Source organism: Mastomys coucha, unplaced genomic scaffold (genome assembly GCF_008632895.1).
Source record: "Mastomys coucha isolate ucsf_1 unplaced genomic scaffold, UCSF_Mcou_1 pScaffold23, whole genome shotgun sequence".
Taxonomy (NCBI): Eukaryota; Metazoa; Chordata; class Mammalia; order Rodentia; family Muridae; genus Mastomys; species Mastomys coucha.
The window spans coordinates 98,830,516-98,851,832 of record NW_022196906.1 but is presented as its reverse complement, the minus strand read 5'-3'; the positions used below and the strand labels follow the sequence as shown (position 1 = coordinate 98,851,832).

The 21,317-nt window shown below is 45.9% G+C and overlaps 2 protein-coding genes and 1 long non-coding RNA gene across 8 annotated transcripts in view; 2 read left to right on the top strand and 1 right to left on the bottom strand.

Moving 5' to 3' along the window:
* Nek11 (NIMA related kinase 11) overlaps window positions 1–5,751 on the top strand; it is a 238,726-nt gene extending 232,975 nt beyond the window's left edge. For 3 of the 5 annotated variants that reach the window (XM_031343621.1, XM_031343620.1, XM_031343623.1), the window contains one exon: window positions 4,968–5,751. In XM_031343621.1, coding sequence (XP_031199481.1) covers window positions 4,968–5,241 — 274 coding nt within the window. In that variant the 3' untranslated portion in view covers window positions 5,242–5,751. Of the gene's footprint in view, window positions 1–454; window positions 603–4,967 lie in introns of all 5 variants that reach the window. The other 2 variants (XR_004111384.1, XM_031343622.1) reach the window with 2 other exon arrangements.
* Window positions 5,752–7,003: 1,252 nt separating this feature from the next.
* Window positions 7,004–11,597, bottom strand: LOC116072425. Its single transcript, XR_004111436.1, has 2 exons — window positions 11,506–11,597; window positions 7,004–7,214 (listed from the first exon to the last, which is right to left on the bottom strand). It is a non-coding gene; the product is annotated as an uncharacterized LOC116072425 (long non-coding RNA).
* A 97-nt stretch (window positions 11,598–11,694) lies between these two features.
* LOC116072424 (U8 snoRNA-decapping enzyme-like) lies at window positions 11,695–13,468 on the top strand. Of its 2 annotated transcripts, none has more exons than XM_031343893.1 (3): window positions 11,695–12,040; window positions 12,131–12,307; window positions 13,154–13,468. In XM_031343893.1, exons 1-3 carry the CDS (start codon window positions 11,900–11,902, stop codon window positions 13,361–13,363), a joined length of 528 nt encoding a protein of 175 aa, XP_031199753.1. In that variant the 5' UTR covers window positions 11,695–11,899; the 3' UTR covers window positions 13,364–13,468. The 2 variants fall into 2 exon arrangements, with proteins under 2 accessions (XP_031199753.1, XP_031199752.1); XM_031343892.1 differs by having other exon boundaries at window positions 11,698–12,040; window positions 12,131–12,400.
* Window positions 13,469–21,317: the final 7,849 nt, after the last annotated feature.

Here is a 21,317-nt window from a genome sequence, read left to right as displayed (position 1 = left end):
GAGGGGGGATTCAAAAAACTTATAAAAGGATTTAAGGAACTGCGTTTGGAGTGGAGGAGTTATAGAAACATCCTCTATCTCACAGGTTAGTTATGGCTTATCACACTCAGAACTATACTCCAAAAAGGATAAACTTTTAGCATCTGTAGTTGTTCCCTAACAGTACATAAAGTGTTTCCTGAGAACTCTGTTGCACACACAAAAGAGACAGTCCCTGGTGCTTAGACCCTGAGAACTCTGTTGCACACACAAAAGAGACAGTCCCTGGTGCTTAGACCCTCAAGCACACATCCTGCAGACTTCTCTTTCCTCTTCTTCCCAAGGAATAACCACTCATCGGACCAAAGGCTCTTAATATTTCCCATCTTCAGCTGCTGTAATAAAGTATAAAATTCATGACTCGCTATCTAGTTTTCTACTGGTCTTTGAATTATTTGCTTCTTTATTCTTTCAGCAAGCATGTGCTGGTCACCAGGAAGCAAAGACTGTCTTTCTGAGTTTCTGAACACTACAGCTAGAGGAAGCCCCAGGCATCGCTTCTAGACTGCAGATGAAGTCATTGAGCCTCTGAGTTGGAAGTCACACACAAAGGCTTGCAAGAGGTTGGTGGCAGGACCCACCAGCCAGGGCACAGAGCTTTAGAAAGGACTTCAGAGCCGGCACGGTGCTCAGCACCATAACCCCACCTTGCCCTGAGAAGCTAATAGCTGCCTTGAGAGGTTGTCCCTCAGCTCTGGGTGGGACAGAGCTCCAATGATGGGATTCATGTGAGGAGATGCTTCCTTTCTCTCAGGGGGAAGCCCGTTTGGCACGGTGCAGCGGCAGGGAGCTGTGTGGTAGCAGGGCTACCTCAATACAGGATGTTTCTAGTCACTGGCAGGCCCTGTTTTAGTTTTTCATCCCCAGAAGAGAGAACATCATTGAAAAGGCATATGAGTTTAATTTTTTTCAGTTCTTTTTTTTTCTTTCTTTCTTTATTCGCTTTACATCCTGGTCACAACCTTCCCTCCCTCCTCTCCTACTGGTCCTGCCCTCACAAATCCCTCCTCCCATTACCTCTCCTCCTCTGAGAAGAAGGGGAAGCCTCCCTTGAATACTTCACCTCACACATGTCAAGTCTCAACAGTTCCTCTCTCACTGACCCCCACACCTCCAGCAGTCCAGCTAGGGGGAGACAATCCAGTGGCAGCAACAGAGTCAGAGACAGGCCTTCCAGTTGTTAGAGGACCCACATGAAGACCAAGCTACACATCTGTTACAAATGTTATAAATCCCGTGTATTTGCCCTTGTCTGACGTGCAGCTGGTAAAGAGTTGCCTCATTCCGTGGGCTGGCTGTTTGCTCTGTTGATGGTTCCTTTCACTGTACAGAAACTTTTGGAATTTTATGTTGGCTCATATGCTGATCCCCGAGGCAAGTGCCTATGCAGTTGGAGTTCTGTTCAGAAAGATCCTGCCTTGCCTGTCTTGAAGCACATCCCTGTCTTTTCCTCTAACAGTTTCAGCATTTCAGGTCTTAAAAAATCAAGGTATTCTCTTGCTCCTGGTTCTCCACCTTGCTTCTTCCCACTTTGTTCTCCCTCTCTCTCCATTCCCTTCCCCCATCTCTCCACGTGGTCATGGCCATCCCCTACTTCTCTACTCTCATCTTCTCTCTGCCTTTCTCTGACTCTGCTACCCTCTTAACTCCCCTCCCCATGCCCTAAATAAACCATTCTATACTATAAAAAAAAATCAAGGTATTTTATGCATGTCAAGTTGGATTTTGTATAAGGTAAAATATGCAGCTCCAGTTTCATCCTTCTGCAGGCGGATACCCAGTTTTGCCAGCCGTTTGTTGAAGAGACTTGTCATTTTCCCACTGCATGGTTTTTGGCACCTTTGTCAAAAATCAGGTGGCCTTAGCTACGCCAGATTATTTCTGGGTCCTCTATTCTGTTAAGTGGTCCAACCGTCTGTTTATGCCAGTACCAGGGTTTCTTTGTCATTACAGTCTGTGGTACAATTTAGAAAGAACTGTAAAATTAAATGCCAAATGCCTTCCAGTTAATAATTGGTCTAATGAAATGAACATGCAGTTCTCAAAGGAAGAAAGAGAGTGGCTGAAAATAAGTATTTAAGAAAGTGTTCAACATCCCTAGTCAATTGGAAAATGCACACTAAGGCTACCTTGAGATAGCACTTCATCCAGATGAGAGTGGCTGTCATGGATAAACAGTGGTGAGGATGTGGGGGATGAGGGGCCCCCTTATTCACTGCTGATCAGAGGGCAAAGTCATACCACCATTCTGGAAATCAGTGCAGAAGTTCCTCAGAAAATTAAAAATAAAATTACCATGTGGCCCAGCTGATAGGCAGGAAACTCCTGGACCTATAGACAAGACTCCATATAGCACAGGGTACCTGCAGGGCTGTACTCATTGCTGTCTTCGTACAACTGCGAGGAAATGGAACCCATCTACCTATCAACAGAAATGTGATACATATACACAGTGGAATTCTATCCATGTCTATAAATGTGCAATCATGAAATTTACAGTGAAATAGATGGATCTGGAAAGTATAATGTTAAACAAAGTAACCCAAACACAGAAATAAAAACCATTCTCTCTCATATGCAAACCCCAGTTATATATACACATACAAATATACATACATAATATATATGAATGAACGATCAGGTGTAAGTATGAATGAAAGTGGAAAAGACCAAAGGAGGACAATAAAGATGTCATCCAAAAATGACAAGGAAGGGTGGGAGTGGAGGACACATGGGCATGAAAAAGACAGAGTGAGGGGTGGGCAATCAATAGAACCCACTTGTAAACTAAAAAAGACATTTAAAATACAATATAAAAATAAGTAGACAAGCAACATATTTGGGGCTCTGTAAGAAAACACTCAGATAATGGGAGTCTAGATTCCTGATGTCATGGCCAGGAGAACATAAAAGAGAGCCCAGAGTGAGAGTGGCCAGAGCCCGTGGGTGCTGGTGACCCAGCTAAGGGAGTCTCCTCACAAACTGGCTCTTGACTTTCTTGAGAGTAGAGATCACGGAGAGACTAAATGAAGGTCATTCTGCTACACCAAGGTGCTTTGGATGGCTGGTGAAAAGTGAGAGATGACAGCAGCCACTGGTGTCAGTTTCCTGATTGGGGACTGGTCTTCACTAGGAGTTTTTATGTATGAAAGACCAGATATTCGGGGGAAGCATGTAGTTAGCAAGTCATTCTCAAAAGCCAAGAGTATAAAAGAGGTGTCTGCCCTTCTGGGACTTTTCTGTTACTATGAGATTGTTTTAAAATTAAACTAGGATTTAAAATGGGAGGATATTTCATATAATTACCCTTATAGAGCCAAAGACCACCTGTGGCCTTTTTCTTTATAGATCCTGAGATAGAGAGAGATAAAGGACAGAAAGAATAGTCAGTATAGCAACACTATATAAGTCCTCACAGGACTCAGGATGGAGGCGGAGGAATTAGGAGTTCAAGGCCAGCCTCAACTACATAGAGTATCTGAAGCCACCCCGGGCTACTTAAGATTCTGTTTCAAAACAAAAATAAAGAACAAAAAGTAATAGCCAATATTTAACAGGGTCAGAAAGCAGAACAAAAGGCAAGTAAAGGGGCTTGGAGAAGGGAGGGTAGATTTGGAAGATGGGCAAGGAGAGAGAAGTGCTCCTGGGAGCGTGAGTTTCCTGTCTGAGTCGGCAAACTCAGGGTTTGCCCTGGCTTAGGCTCTGGAACCTGGGCAGCTTTGCCAGTGGACTCGTATTCGGGGGCCATTATCCCACCCACACCACAGTGTTTTTGACTGATAAGCCTGGTAACTGGGTATCTAGTCCTCTGTTGTCCCCTGCTGTCTGCCCACCCTTCCCTGCTGCCTGCCCACCCTTCCCTGCTGCCTGCCCACCCGTGTGCTGGAAACTGTCCATGTCAACTGTTCATCTCAACCTGTAAATGAAGGATTGGGGGTAAAACTGATAGTGAAGAGTCCCTGAAGCAACTTGGAAGTCTTTGGACTCCATTCATGAGAAAGGAAGCGGGATATAAAATTGAGCAGGAAAATTTAAATGGAACTTCTTTTTATTTGAGAGGTCTGACTAACAGGGGCAGGCCCCCTCCATCCAAACCTTACTTCTGCCCCTTACAAAGAGACACAGCCGTTTTTAACATGAACAGTACAAAAGATGCTGCCCTCCTCTCTGAAACCACAAAGAGCATCCCTTTAAACAGGAGTTCCTGTTGTGTGAATCTCGAGCATTCCAATACATCATTGTAGAAATACCCATGTGTTCTCCGAGTCTAAGTGTACATATTACCACCAGTGTTGCCTTGTGGGAGCGCCTGACTGCCCACTTCCTCTTGGCCTCACATGAGTTTATGGCATGGCTGATTTTTTTCCTTTGGCCTATAATTTAGAGAATGATTTAAATGTGCTTACATGTGTGAATGTTGTTGAGGCCTGAGTTGCCTACTAGATAATTTGTCGCCGTCAATGTCAGAGAAGAATCAGTGTCCCCTCGTGGCGTTGAGGACTGGGCTCTGAGTTCAGAGTGTATGCTCTTCAGGTCTCCTGTGCCGTTGCTAATATTTTGTTTTAAATTTTTATTTTTATGTTGTGTCTGGGTATCTTGCTGGATTTTTTTTTCTTTTCATTATGAGTAGCCTTTCTTGGGCTATTATGTTAATGAATACCAACAGACCCACTGTGTATAAACCTCATATTTTCTGCTGTGTTCATAGTGTCTGAAAGAGTAGCTGGGACACAATCAACCAGCACTCAAGCTTTGCTTGTTGGCCACTGGTGACCCTTGAGGGTGGGATTCGGTGCCTCAGGTTCCTCTCTCTTCCCTCCTGAATGCCAGGGTCACAGCATTATTTGTGTAACCACCAACTTTAAAATACATTTCCTTACAGGTGATCTGTATGTGAGGCTTACAATATCTCCTACCTTTCTTGGCAGATCAGCTGTACAGAAGCTGGGAATGGAAACATTTGAGGAGGTCTACTGTTACCTCAAGAGAGCAAGGCATCGGAATGCTGGAGAAGCAGAGATCTGCGAGCATCTGGAGACGGTGGTTCCTCGGGCCAGTGACTGCTTTGAAGTTGACCAGCTCCTCTATTTTGAGGAGCTGCTGTTGAGCACAGACGGAAAGGAACCCACTCTGCAGAACCTGTACTGTGAAGCTGCCCCAAAGAAGCCTGTCAAGGGCACACACTTCTGTGAAAATCCATGAAGTTTACACTCTGGACTGTTTCATGAGAAACTAGGACATAACTGGAGCCACCACCTTCCCTTTGGCTCCTGGGCAGAAGTAAGGATATCTATGGCGAGGGCAGCACTCAGTTGGCTGCCGGAGCATAGAGTCACAGGTCAAGGTCATAGAGGAAGTCTGGCATCCTGAAAGGCTTTCCCTCAGGTATACAGCCCTCAGGGTTTCCAATAGGGCAGGAGCACTCTGAAGACACAGGCGCTCTGTACTGTGTCCATCCAGGGCAAAACCAGCGCCTCACCAGGAACTATGGCCACCTTGCTTTTGATAGCCGCTGGACACCAGCCAGGACAATGGCCTGTCCATCTCCAATGTTGTATTTTTGATCAACACTTTTTTTCTCTGTGTAACTACATGCAAGCAGTACATGAACCTAAGGGCCTGGATTGAAAATCCCAAAGCACCTCCCTTCTGTGATTTATTCCCAGCACTCACTCATGGAGCATTAAAGGCTTTATTCAGAGTAAATGATGATTTCATTGTCATAAGACAAAGCTCCTATTTTATCTTTTTCTTAGCTAACAGTGTTGCTCAACTTGTGGGTCATGACCCCCTTGGGGTTGCCTATCAGATATCCTGCATATGAGATATTTACATTACAATGCATAACAGTAGCACAATTACAGTTATGAGGTAGCAATAAAATACCTTGATGGTTAAAGGTCACCACAACATGACCCATGCCATGAAAGCGAACCCACCCTTGACACTGTTTATGATATTCTTCTATACTTTCAGGCAGGTGCCTAGCATAACTGTCATCAGAGAGGCCTCACCCAGAAACTTAGGGAAACGGATGTGGAGACCTACAGGCAAACTTTAAGTGGAGCTTGGGGAAGAGGGGGAGAAAGGATTGAAAGAGCTAGAGGAGTCAAGGACAACCCAAGAGAACCAACAGAATCAACTAACCTGGGTCCAGAGTGTATCATAGAGACCAAACTGCCAGTCAAAGAGCATGTTTCGGATGGACCTAGGCCCTGCACCCATATGTAACAGTTGTGCAGTTCGGTCCTCCTGTAGGACTTCTAATGTGGTCACAGTGGCTGTCTCTAACTACGTTGTTTGTGTTTGGATCCCTTTCCCCTAACTGGCCTGCCTTGTTTAGCCTCATTAGATGAAGATGGGCCTAGCCTACTCATCCTGCAAGTTGATATGCCAAGGCTGGTTGATATCCGTGGGAGACATCCAGTTCTCTAAGGAGAAGGGGAGGAGGGACATGGGCAAGGAGATGTGAGAAGGAGGCACTTCAAGGAGCAGAGGTAGAGGAAGCTTCAATTGGGATGTAAATAAATAATTTAGTAAAAGTATTACTTTCAGATGCTGAAGAGTAAGTCTTTACAATGTAAATAATGCATAGGGAGAAGTGTTGAATATTTAGAGGGTTTACCAGAGAAAAATCTTACAATATATAGGAATTAAAACTATTTTAAGGATCCTACCCAGTCTCAAGCAGACCACACCCAAGACAACCTCCAGCCCAACAACACAGAGTAGAGCCAAGAGAATCCCATGTCTGATACTACAGTGCCTAGGGGTTGCAGACCACACCAGAGTTGACCCCCCAGCCTCAGCGCCATACAGCATGGATGGAGCATAGCACTGCTGAATGTCCCCAGACACCCAGAGGCAGTCACATTCTACCTAGACAATCTTGGTGTCCAACACAATTTTCAAGTAAGAGTCAACCAGGCCTTGGTTTTTAAGTATTTTTCTTAACACTTAGAAATACATTTAAAAATATTTTTCACATCTTATTGATTCATTGGGAATTTCACATCATACATGCCAAACCCGCTCATCTTCCTGTCCCTTTGCACCCGCTCTCTGACCTTGAAACCTCTTCTCCAAAAGAAGTTGTAGTGTGTGACAGTGTATCCGTACTTCTTTACTTGAAAATGTTCAAGGATGTGATGAAGTAAGGAGGAGACAAAAGCACCCTGTTATGGATAAGAGTGGGAGAGGAGAGGACAGGAGGGCAAAATTAGGCTAAGGGGAGAACATAGGAAGCTGATAAAACTACAGCACTACTGGATTAGAACCTACCTAGCAAGTATGCTGTGTCACACTGACATCAGTTAATACATGTGGGAGAGTATAAACACCTTCAGACAAGGGTAGCTAGGGACTCTACATCATGAGTGACTGGTAGGCTCCAAAGTCATGAATGTTGTTAGTTTAATTTATCACAGCAGCTGCAAGATTCATTTTTCATAATTCTGAGAATTGGGATGTCCAAGACCAAGGGGCAGGAAGATTTGATCTTTAGTGAGTTCCCTCATCCTGCTTTCTTGAGATCCCTCATGTTGTTGATACCTCACATATCAGAAGAGGCCAGGGAACTCTCTGGGTCTCTTTAATATAAAGGTTACGTCCATTGTCTGGCTTTGGGCTTGCCCTGCCATTCTGAGGAGCCTTCTGGGACCTCCGAGAGTATCCTGCTTCCGTGTGGAGGCCTGCACGGGGTGGAGGGCAGGAAAAACCTTGAAACCCTCTCCCACCAATCCCTTGCCAGTCCAGTCTGCCTGGGGCACGGCCAGCATAGTTGAGATGTGCACTGCTCCCTGACCTCCATTTTCTGGCCCATGGCTTTCTCTTCCTTCCCAAGAAGTCTACCAGGCATCAAGATCATCTAGCTAACACCGGGGACAACAGATAGCTAAAGGACAGCATAGGAAGAAAACAAGAGCCAGTGAAATGTGGCACCACCACATAGCCCAGCTCTCCTGCTACAGCAAGCTCTGGATAGAACACAAGAAGATGACCTTAAATCCAATCTTATAGAGGTGATAAAGGCCTTTAAGGAAGAAATTAATACATCGTTAAAGAAATACAGGAAAAATATAATCAAACAGGTGAAGGAAATGAATAAAATTGTCCAAGAACTAAAAATGAAAATAGAAGCAATAAAGAAAATACCCTGATGCAACCCTGGAGATGGAAAACCTAGGAAAGAGAACAGAAACTACAGAACAAACATCACCAACAGAATACAAGAGATGGAAGAAAGAGATCATCTCAAGTGTAGAAGAGACAATAGAAGAAATTGATACATCTGTCAAAGAAAATAGAAAGTTCAAAAAGTTCATGACATAAAACATCCCTTGAGGTTAAAAGTCTTCAGTAATATAAAGCACATACAACAAGCCAATAAACAACATCAAATTAAGTGGAGAGAAACTTAAAGCAATTCTACTAAAATCAGGGACAAGAAAAGGCTGTCCACTCTCTCCCTGTCTCTTCAATATAGTACTTGAAGTTCTAGCCAAAGAAATAAGACAACTAAGTGAGTTCAAGGGGATACAAATTGGCCATTCACAGATAATATAATAGTATACATAAGTGACCACAAAAATCACACCAGAGAACTCCTACAGCTGATAAACACATTCAGCAAAGTGGCTGAATTCAAAATTAACTAAAAAAATCAATAGCCCTTCTTTATACAAACAATAAATGGGCTGGGCAGGAAATCAGGGAAACAACACCCTTAACAATAGCCACAAATAATATAAAATATCTTGGTGTAACTTTAACCAAAAAAGTGAAAAACATGTGTGACAAGAACTTCAAGTTCCTGAAGAAATAAATTGAAGAGGACATCAGAAGATGGTAAAATGCACATGGATCAGTAGGAGTAACAAGGTAAAAATGGACAGCTTACCAAAAATAACCTACAGATTCAATGTAAATTCCCATAAAAATTCCAACACAACTCTTTACAGATCCGGAGAAAACAATTCTCAACTTCATATGGAAAAATAAAAACCCAGGATAGCTAAAACAAACCTGTATAATAAAAGAACTTCTGGGGGTGTTATCACCATCCCTGGTCTCAAGCTGTATCACAGAGGAATAGGAATAAAAATTGTGTGGAATTGGTATAGAAACAGACAGGTTGATCAATGGAATTAGCCACACTTGGTTTTGTACAGGGAAGCCAAAACCATACAATGGAAAAAAGAAAGCATCTTCAACAAAGGCTGTTGATCTAACTGGATGTCTGCATGTAGAAGAATGCAAATAGTTCCATATTTATGACCCTGCACAAAACTCAAGTCCAAGTGGATCAAAGACCTCAACATAAAACCAGATACACTAAATCTGATAAAAGAGAAAATGGGGAATAGCCTCGGCCCAGGAGACAACTTTCCTGAACAGAACACCAATGGCTCAGGCATTAAGATCACCAATTGATAAATGAGACCTCATGAAACTGAAAAATTTCTGTAAGGCAAAGGACACCATTAATAGGACAAAACAGCAGCCTAAGATTGGGAAAAGATTTTCACTCACCCCACATCTGACAGAGGGCTGGTGTCCTAAATATATAAAGAACTCAAGAAGTTAGGTACCACCAAACCAAATAACCCAATTAAAAATGGGGTATAGAACTAAACAGAGAATTCTCAACAGAGGACTCTAATGGCTGAGAAGCACTTAAAGAAATGCTCAACATCGTTAGTCATCAGGGAAATGTAAATCAAAATGACCTTGAGATTCCACCTCACACCAGTCAGAATGGCTTAGATCAGAAACTCAAGCTACAGCAAGGATATGGAGCAATGGGGACACCCCTCCATTGATGGTGGGGGTGCAAACTTGGACCATCATTCTGGAAACCAATCTGACAGTTTCTCAGAAAGTTGGAAATAGTTCCACCTCAAGAGCCAGCTATACCGTTTCTGGGCATACACCCAAAAGATGCCCCGCCATACCACAGGGATACTTGCTTATTTGTAATAGTGACAAACTGGAAACAACCCAGATGCCCCTCTACTGAAGAATGGATATGGAAAATGTGGCTCATTTGTGGAATACTGCTCATGTATTAAAAACAAGGACATCATTAAATTTGCAACCAAATGGAAAAAACTAGAAGCTATCATCCTGAGTAAGGTAACTCAGACCCAAAAGAACACCCATGGTATGTACTCACTGATAAGTAGGTATTAACCATGAAGTACTGGATACCCTCACTACAATCCACAGACCCAAAGAAGCATACTAATAAGGGGGGCCAAGGAGGATGCTTGAATCTCACTTAGAAGGGAAAATCAAATTGCCATCTGAGGTGGATGGATGGAGGGAACTGGGTAGGAGAGGGAATGGGGAGGAGAAAGGAGACGGCGATCAGATGTAGAGAGGGCCAGGAAAATGAAGAGAAATTGGTGTAGTGGGGGAAGGGGCAGGGTAGTAAGCTCTAGTGACCTGGGATGGAGAAAGGCTCCAGGGAGTCTACAAGGGGGAGAGGGTGACTCTAGCTGAGACTCCTAGTAATGGGGCCTATGGATCCTGAAGTGGCCATCTCCTGTAGCAGGATTCCCAGTGGAGGGACAAGGACAACAACCCACCCACAAGATCTTTGACCCAATGCCTGTCCTGCCTACAAGAAGTGCAGGGACAAAGATGTCACAGAGACTGAGAGAACAGCCAGCCAATGACTGGCCCAACTTGAGATCCATCCCATGGGCAAGCATCAGTCCGTGACATTATTAATGATACTCTGTTATGCTTGCAGACAGGTGTCTAGCATAACTGCCCTCTGAGAGGGTCCACTCAGCAGCCAATGAAAACAGATGCAGAGATCCACAGGCAAACATTAGATGAAGCTTGAGGAGTCTCGTGGAAGAGTTGGGGAAATATTGAGAAACCCTGGGGTCAGAGGGATTCCAGAAGACCAACAGAATCAACTAACTTGGACCCTTGGGGAAACCTAGGGACTGAGCCACCAAGCAAAGAGTATACAGGGCTGGACCTACCTCCCCCACCCCCGACTCCCCGACACACATATGTAACAGATGTGCAGCTTGGGCTTCATGTGGTTCCCCCGACAACTGGAGCGGGGACTTACCCTGACCCTGTTGCCTGCGTGTGGATCGCCATCCCTTAACTGTGCTGCCTTGTCTGGCCTCAGTGGGAGAAGTACCTAGTCCTTCAGTGACTTGAGGTATCAGGGTGGGTTAGGACCCAGAGGGGGACCTCCCACTTCTCAGAGGTGAAGGGGAGGAGAATGGAGGAGAGGCCATGTAAATAAATTAATTAGCACTTGGGAGGCAGAGACAGGCGGATTTCTGAGTTCGAGGCCAGCCTGATCTACAAAGTGAGTTCCAGGACAGCCAAGGCTACCCAGAGAAACCCTGTCTCAAAAAAACCAAAAAATAAAAAATAAATACATAAATTAATTAATTAATGGGAAAAATAAAACAAAAAGTTTCCATTCCTACTCACTTTTCCTACATCCAACTCTAGCTCCCATTTTCTATCCAGACCAAACCCCGAGTGGCTCTCTCAATACCCTATTCCTTCGACTTTCAGGACCCTTTGGTAATCTGAAGGTAGAAAACCTGACTCTCTCTGCTCTGCAGGCCTCCTAACTATGACTTAGTACACTAGCCACACCTTTAGCCACGCCCTGGTACAGGTGGCCGGGAGCCAATCATAAGGAAGTTTTCAGCTTCCCAGTCTTCTCCAGTGCCTGGCCAAAAGGCCCCAGCCTGGCTAGATGCTCTTCCATTAGCAAGCCCGCACTGGTGTCTCCGTTCCGCTCATGGACCCTGAAGGCGTTGGTGGTCTGAAATGATAATCTCCTGCGAACTACGTGAGCGGACAAAAATAAAGATCCATGGCCACGACCAGTAGGATAGAATTGGAAGACGCCCTGGCCTTGGGGCCCAGCTGGCGGCATCTTTGTTACGCGATGCTATATGCGCCCAATCCAGGAGTGCTCTTCGGGGGCCACGTCTTGCTGAACCATGCTGTGCTGGTGAGGAATGACCACTAGTTGTCGCAGCCCTGTGCCCTTCTGGGATTATCTTTCTGTCTCCTAGCTAATCCTCATTCCTTCCTTCCTCAGATGTCCATGCGCTTTGATGGGCGACTGGGCTTCCCTGGTGGTTTTGTGGATGATCGTAGCCCCAGCCTGGAGGAAGGGCTGAATAAGGAGTTGTTGAAGAAGCTGGGCGAGGGAGTGTCCAGTTTCAGCATAATATCCACCGACTACCGAAGCTCCCTCGCTGAGTCCAAATCGAAAGTGGTGGCCCATTTCTATGTCAAGTGTCTAACACTAGAGCAGCTCCAGGCAGTAGAAGCTGGGGCACCACTAGCCAAGGACCATGGGCTAGAGGTGGGGCTAGCCTAGGACCTCTTACCCTTACCTGCCTCCCTTCTCTGTGGTCCTTTTCCAAAGAAAGCCCCCTTAGGAGTTCCTGGTCATCAGACCTTGTGCCCCATCCCAGTGTCCGGGACTAGTCAAAACCCGGAACATCGATCTCCATGCTGGATAACACTGCCAGTGTGATCCCCTATGAACCTTTTACACCATACACACAGTTGGCTGGCCTCTGCAGAGATTTTTCTAGAACACACTCAGCCAAGTGTGATAATGGTCAGTCATGACACCTTGCCTCTGAGCCCCTGACTTAGGAAGGCATGGGGGGATTCTCCAATTCTGGCAAATACTGAACTCATGGGGCTGGGGAAGGTATAAAAAAGTGACTCCTGAATTCGCACTGGCAGCTAGTGAGCAAGCTTGGACTAGTTAGACTTCCGTAGGACAACCTTGCTAAGGGAGGAGCAGGAGGGAAGGCCTGTGAATTCGCAGGGGTTTTTTGAGCTTCCTTGTGAGGCCTACACAGCTGGTGTAGAACTGCTGGCGGATTAGGGCTGTTGGGGCCTCAGGAGCCAGAAAGTGCTGTTGGAAGAATTAACATGGAGGTGGACCCAGGATGCCTTGGGGGGCAGTTTCCTGTCCAAGGTTAGGCCCATTGGGCCCCACTGAAGTATGAAGCCTTAGGATGTACTCTATGGGGGGTATCTGCTCTAGAAATAGCTTGTTGTAGTGAGAACCGTGTCTTCTCCTCTCTCCTTCCCTCTAAAGGTCTTGGGCCTGGTGCGGGTACCCCTGTACACCTTGCAGGATGGTTTGGGAGGTCTGCCTGCATTCCTGGATAATTCCTTCATTGGTGTCGCCAGGGAGCAGCTACTGGAAGCCCTCCAGGACTTGGGAATTCTGGCTCCTGAGACTGTCTCAAAACTCAAGGAACGAATTGTTCAACTGAAACAGGCCATAAGGCTGATTGGGACCTGATCCGAGAGAGAACTTGGTAGTGGGAGGGCTGGGGAGGAGGGAAATGCTTCTTGGGCCTTGGAGATGACAGCTGATACCAGATTAAAAGGCAGAATTGTAATGCAATGCATTTTGAACAAAAGACCCCATCACCCTATGGCACCAGAGACAGAAACCCATAGCCCTTTGCAGGGTCCTTGACATGTAACATCCCTCCCTATACCTGACAGGTTGGCATACATGCACTCTGCCACACATGGTCTAGCACACTTCCCCTCATGGTCTCTCTCCCTGGGAACCACAATCCCCTCCACTCGTTGCTAAGCAGGGGAGTCTGTCCCTCTCTTGTAAAGCTACCTTTTAGTGCTCAGCTTCATGTTTGCTGGAGGAGCCAGAGGCAGGAGTCCCAGTTTGAGTATGCTTGGCCCAAGGAATGGCATGATTTGGAAATGTGGCCTTGTTGGAGTAGGTGTGGCCACTGTGGGCTTGGGCTTTAAGACCCTCATCCTAGCTGCCTGGAAGTCAGTCTTCCACTATCAGCCTTCAGATGAAGATGTAGAACTCTCAGCTCCTCCTGCACCATGCCTGCCTGGACACTGCCATGCTCTGGTCTTAAGGATACTGGACTGAACCTCTGAACCTGTAAGCCAGCCCCAGTTAAATGTTGTCCTTGTAAGAGTTGCCTTGGTCATGGTGTCTGTTCACAGCAGTAGAACTGTTAGACGACAGGGAACTTCCCTTGGAAAATGACCTCTCACCTGAGATTCGACCAGACCTACAGGTTCCAGAAAGCTGGGGGAGGCCTTAACCAGCTCCATAGCATCCCTTTCTTTCCCCACAACTGAACATAAAGGGTCAGAGGTGGTGATGGTTTCTTGGGATGCCCGTGGTTGGACCGAAGACTTCTGAGTGTGTTGTTCTCTCTAGAGAATTCAGAAGGGAATTGACCCAGCCTGTCCAGCCTGCCTTGCCAAAAAGAGCCTTCTAGGAGAAGATGCTGTCGACAAGGCCTTAGACTCTTTAGCTTTCTCAGTGGATGCTGGGGGCCTGAGTTAGGGAGACTCAGCCTTGCTGCTAATGACTCCAGAATGTGGTCAGAAAACTTTCCCTAAAGGGCCAAACAATGACTCCTTTAGGGAACCACACATTTCCCAACTTTATTTTTAGCTAACAGAATTTGTTTAAAAAAAATACCATATATATGCATATTTATTTTTAGCTATTTATTTTTAGCTATCAGAATTTTTTAAAAAATACCATATATATGCATATATATACCTCATATATATTATATATATGCAGCTTTATTCCTAATAGCCAGAAATGGAAAACAACCTAGGTATGCCTCAGCTAAAGAATGAAGAGGTTATAATGATGGATTACAGAGCCACCAGTTTAATGTCACTCATATGGCAATGGAGAGAGCAGTTAACTTTGTGAAGTAGCTTGAAAATCCGAGTTGTTTTTTTTTTTTTTTTTTGGTTTTTCAAGACAGGGTTTCTCTGTATAGCCATAGCTGTCCTGGAACTCACTCTGTAGACCAGGCTAGCCTTGAACTCAGAAATCCACCTGCCTCTGCCTCCCAAGTGCCGGGATTAAAGACATGTGCCACCACTGCCCAGCATGAAAATCCAAGATCTTGATCTTGATACTGCAAATGGTTGGGCATGGAGAGTGCCTGGTGGGTGGTGGGTTTGAAATAGAGAAAGGTGATTGGTTAAGAAAAACTGGGGAGATAAGGATGGCTGAACTAAGGATGGGGGTGGATTACTGTAAAAAGTGCTAAGATTCAGGATGGGGAGGCAGAAGGGGAAAATGAACAGGCAATGGATAAAGAGGCCAGAAACTGACATGTGTTGGAGAGGTAAGATGAGCCAGGAGCCAGTACCCTCACTGATGAAAAGGAGGCACATAGCCAACACAGCAGCAGAAGGGCAAAGTGGCCAGACCAGAATATGCCCTCCCAGGATAGGATTCCATGAAGAAAGGAAGCTGGGCAGAGCCCTGAAAAATAATGCAGGCCCCTGTGGACTCCAGCCGGGCCTCTCAGCTCTTGGCCTTTCAAATATGGGCTAGATGGGTCCCGAAGCAGCTCTAGAGGCCATGCCTAGGTTTCATTGCTGTGTCTTTTCTCCTGATCTAACCTAGATCTAAGGGTTACATGTCATATAGAGTAAACTCTCAGATGGCTAGCTGGAGGGAAGGAAGGAAGGTGTGTGTGTGTGTGTGTGTGTGTGTGTGTGTGTGTTTTCTCTCTCTGACTCTGTCTCTCTCTGTCTCTCTCTGTCTCTCTCTGACTCTCTGTCTCTCTGTCTCTCTGTCTGTCTGTCTCTCTCTCTCTCTCTCTCTCTCTCTCTCTCTCTCTCTCTCTCTCTCTCACACACACACACACACACACACACACAGTGATGGGCATGTGCATGCACACACGAGTGCCTGGCTCTGGCTCCACAAAACACAGCACCCACCGCTCATCTCCGACATTGCCTGTAATTACTTTTTCAGTTTCCACGCTGCCCCACTTAGGTAGCCTTAAATGTTCTAGGACTCATGCTCCCCAACCTCCTTGGAAGGTTTCATTTCCACTTTTTACTTCTGTGACATTGACTTAGTTTCTGAGGTCTCGGCTACTGATGTCTATATCCCGAGAACACTGGTGGGTGTTCTGGGTTTAGTTCCCTGGCCTGGTCCTGATGGTGCCTCCCTCGCAGGAGAGAACCAGGCTAGAATGTGCATGTCTCTTCTCACCCACTCCCATCCTCTTGGGGGATGGTCAGCTGGGATGACAACCACACAGGACTCCCTGTGTCCCTGTAAGCACAGTGCTCTGGGGAGGGAAGAAGGTGGAAGCTCATCTGACCTCCAGCCCTGCTCCCAGCAGCCAGGACTTCCAGCTGAGCACTGACTTCCTTATCTCAAGCTTGGGGTTGTGATTCCTGGGGAGAGGGTTAATGGAGGGAGCACTTGGCATTAACTTTGGGTAGATCAGCCAGCACTGTGTCAGCACAGGCTGCTGCTGCTCCTTCCTGGGGAGGAAACGGGGCACATCACCCTACGACACACACACACACACACATACACACACACACACACACACACACACACTGATACCTCTCAACAGAATCAGCAAGAAGTTTCTACTCAACCTTTTGCTTTCCCTCTTCACAGAAATCACTCTCAGACTTCATTCTGCCCTGAGCCCCAAGTCCTTGTCAGTTGCCAGGTTTCAGGCAAAGATACCTTCTCCTGGCAGGACTATGTTGGGAAAGGAGAGTGGTCTCCTGCTACTGAACTTGGGCTCTGGGGAAGGCTAAGTGAAACAGACAGGGTTAGTGTGATGGTGCGTGTATGCTTGGCCCAGGGAGTAGCACTATTAGGAGGTGTAGCCTTGTTGGAGTAGGTGTGTCACTGTGGGTGTGGGCTTTAAGACCCTGGTCCTAGCTGCCTGGAAGTGAGTACTCTGCTAGCAGCCTCCAGAAGAAGATGTAGAACTCTCAGCTCCTCCTGCACCATGCCTGCCTGGATGCTGCCATGCTCCTGCCTTGATAATGAACTGAACGTCTGAACCTGTAAGCCAGCCCCAGTTAAATGTTGTCCTTATAAGAGTTGCCTTGGTCATGGTGTCTGTTCACAGCAGTAAAACCCTAACTAAGACAGTTAGTGAGAAGGGAGTGTGTGTGTGTGGGTGGGTGGGGGGGGAGGTTATTGCACAGAAAATATTTAAATCTGTATCCCAAATATACTGGTTACTTGATGAACGGAAATGAACATTTCACCCTTGATAACATTTGTAAAGAGCATCAGAGTTTGAGCCCAGTGGAAGATGCTGGGTGTGGCTCACTCCTTTAGAGGAGGAGAAAGAGTGGGCTATTCTATTTAACACTCTGAGGTAGAAGGGTGTGGGCTATGGAGGGTAATGGAGACTCTCATGGCCTTCAGGCCACAGGAAGTCTACCAGCCATCTTCCTCCATACCGTCTAGATCCCATTTCTCTGGCTGAATTCATATGACAATTCACTCCCGACTCCCAAGTAGCGGGCACAGCCTGTCAGAGACACCACTGGAGGGTTAAAATACCACTGTGCCCATGCTGGTCTATGTGGAATCGGAAGCCAGCAGTGCTGAAGAGCCACAGGGGCCGTGAGAGACACAGGAGGCTCCTCTACCACCAGCTCCTCGGCTGGGGAAAACCTACATTCCAGACTCTCTCCCCACGGATCCAGTTCACCCTGATCACACAAGCAAAACCAGGCCCATCAGACCCGTCCTCAACCCTTCTGTGTGGACGACTGCCAAGGACCCCGTCTTCTCCCCAGCATAAGCTCTAGGTATAGCTCACCAAATATAAGTAGGAAATAAAAATGCAAATAAGAAGTTCCAGGCACAATTGCTGTTCCCACCCTCACAGCCTCCACCCTCTGGGGTTTCTGAAGGCCCCACATGTAGATTCATGACATCCAGGCACCCAGCTGGGTAGTTCCAGGGTGTGGATGGAGGCAAAGTTCCACTGAACAGGAAAGAAGAGAAGAGTAGCTGAATGAGCTCAGAGACAAGGGGTGCCCCAACCTCTGGAAACTCATTCCTGTTCAGCTGTGCTGTTGATTCGGATCATGCACATGTACCACTTCCGCCCACAAAATGTCCAAGGTAGGAGGTTCCGATTAGCCACACCCTCATCATTAGCTTTCATTCTGGCCTAAAGGGACAAAGAGGGAATACCTGCTTGCTCTTAGCATTCATTAGTGACTTGGGTTACTTGTACCCTCTATAATAGACCTGCACTGGCGAGCTTTAGGTCAGCTTGACCCAGGTAGAATCATCTGAGGGGAGGGAACCTGAGTTGAGAAACTGCCTAGTAAAATTGGGCTGAAGGCAAGCCTGTAGTGTTTTCAAATGACTGATGGATGAGGGGCCAGCACATTGCGGGTGATACCATGCCTGGATTTTTCTAAGAAATTAAGCTGACTAAGCCATGAGAAGCAAGTCAGTAGGCAGCACTGCCTCCCGGTTCCTAGCCAATTTGAATTCCTGTGCTGGTTTTACTCAATAGATTGCATGTAATCAAGGTATGCAAGCCAAATAAGCCCTTCCTCCCCAAGTGGGTATTTTTGTCATGTTGTTATCATCACAGAGATAGAAACCTAACTAAGGCAGAAATTGGTACCAGAATTGATGAACATCTTAAGTCCAGAAGATTCTACAGCTGTGGGCCCACCGTTGTACTTCTCCCACTGTGAAGTAAGTTCTTTGGTCAGAAGCAATGCTGTGTTTTCACACACCACACCATGATGGTGAATAAGGCCGTGTTTCCACACACCACACCATGACGGTGAATAATGCTGTGTTTCCACACACCACACCATGACGGTGAATAATGCTGTGTTTCCACACACCACACCATGATGGTGAATAAGGCCGTGTTTCCACACACCACACCATGATGGTGAATAAGGCCGTGTTTTCACACACCACACCATGATGGTGAATAAGGCCGTGTTTTCACACACCACACCATGATGGTGAATAAGGCCGTGTTTCCATACTCCACACCATGGTGGTGAGTAAGGCATTTGTAAGACCATGGATGGTAGTTTGGGCAGAAGCATTACATGTAGGAAAAGCAAATCTATAACTAGAATAAGTAAGTATCTATTCCAGGAAGGACAACGCATTGCCCTTCATGTGAAGGAAGTGAGACAATGTAGTCAACCTGCCACCAGGTTGATGGCTGGTCACCTTGGGGAATGGTGTCCTATCTGGGGTTCAGGGTTGGCCTCTGAGATTGGCAGATCTGGCACTCCATAGCAGCTATAGCCAGGGCAGCCCTGGTGAATGGAGGTTCCCATTGTTGCAGTCAATAACAGCCTCCATCTCGGCCAAACCAGAAACAACACAGTGTCCTTTCAGAGTGGAAGGCTAGTTCAGTTGTAGTGCTTGCTTTCTAGGCACAAGGGCCTGAGTTCCATCCCTAAAAGGTGGGTGAAAAAACTTGGGTACATATCTGTCATCACAGCCTTGGGGTGATAGAGACAGGCAGGTCCCTAGGGCCACTGAGATAAGCAACCTAGTCTAGTTGACAGGTTTCAGATCAATGAGGGACTTTGCCTCCATGGAAAACAAGGGGCAGTGATTAAGGAATAACACCCAAGAAGGTCCTCTGACTTCTCACAAACACGCAAAAGTGTGCATGCATGTCTGCACAAACACACACACACACACACACACACACACACACTTCAATGCACACAGATATTACACAACTCACATATACACACAATGTCCCTCCATGGTAGACTATTCTTACTGGAAGTACTATTAATAAGCCTCTAATAGCTCTCTCTGGCAGCATCCCTGTGTCCTGTCACCCTATGTTTTTTCTAAATCCAGGGTTCTCAACACTGGCTCTTCATTTAAATCACATGGAAAAATCTAGTGAGGACCATATGAATTGGTTCGGCATTTGAAGGCAGGTGGCAGGTTGCCATCTTAGGCAACGTTCGTCTTCTTAGATTTGGTGATGGAGCTTATGAGGTGAGACTGGATCCTCATTTCCCCTTCTGGCTCCGGGTCCAGGAGGGGGCCTGTCTGCTAAAGGGTTTTGTGAAATGCAAACGTTTCATTCAAATGTAAATTATAACCTTTACTTTCAACTTCAGGAGAAACCAAAGATCTTCCTACTTTTAACTTTTTACTACAGGAAACATCAAACTATATAAATTTTTTAAAAAAACAAGCTTGAATGGTCCCCAGAAACCCAGCTTCTAAAGTTGTATTCATACCTTCAGCTTCTGTCTCTTGGAGGATTATTTTTAGCATGTGCTTTATACATATTTTAGTATTTAGCTGTAAAGAGCAAAGAACATTTAAAAATGTAACCACATTACTATCCTACCTCAAACAATTATATTATCCTTATACATCAAGCATCCCCATTTATAGGTACAAAAGGAAATATTTCTGTAATTTTAACAATCAGGTCATGGCCATTTTGAGCCTGACCTCCAGTGACCCGTGATGCCTCAGGTATCTAGAGCCTAACCCCTACTAACTCAGGGAACTTTGCACAAGTACATTAATTGGTCTTAAGAAAGCCAACAAATACTATAAACTTTGTTTCTCAACAAGATTAATGAGAAGTCCACCTGCCCACTGGAAAACAGTTCCAGGCTGGAGACTGTTAATCCCAACTGGATGAAAATAAGACTACTACCACAATTTTTGAGCCAAGATTGAAGCAAGCTTTATTAAATACTGGCCAGGTCCATACCCAGGATCTCCAGAGTATAGCACCAAATTACAGGTAAAACCCACAAGCTACGTACTTCCTGCCTTTGTCCAATCAGGGGCAAGCGTACATCCTGATGTACTTCCTGCCTATGTGTTATCAAGCACACATCCTGTGCAGTTGGAGCAACCAAGCTTATTTACAAAAAGCAAAACACCTAGCTTGTTATCTTCCTTGAATAACAACCCCCCAGCATTCCAGGAAGTTGTCTGCACTTTCAGGAAGCATTCCAGGAAGTTGTCTGCACTTTCAGGAAGCATTCCAGGAAGTTGTCTGCACTTGGGCAAGAGGGGCTTATATGTTAGAGGCAAGTTTGTTTTATAGATCTCCTAAGCATAGCAATTTAAACTTAAAACATAACTTCAGCCAGCACAGAGGTCCATGAGGACAAGGCAGAGTACCCCTTCCCCATACACACCCACACACCCACACCCACACACACCCACACACAAACCATCTCAACTGTTATTAAGAAGCAAAAACCAAAACCTCTAGCTTCCTCTCAGCAGCCCAGTTCCTTCTGAGTACTCACCTGCAGCTTTTCCTTTTTTAACAGTGTATTTCAATACTCTCTCACTTTGTCGGTTGGTGTCTTGGTGAATTCTTGCCACGCCTGTCCCCAGCCTACCACGTGCTGTGCTGTTCATCACAGTAGGAGTCACATGACTCGCATTATTTACTTTGTTCAGT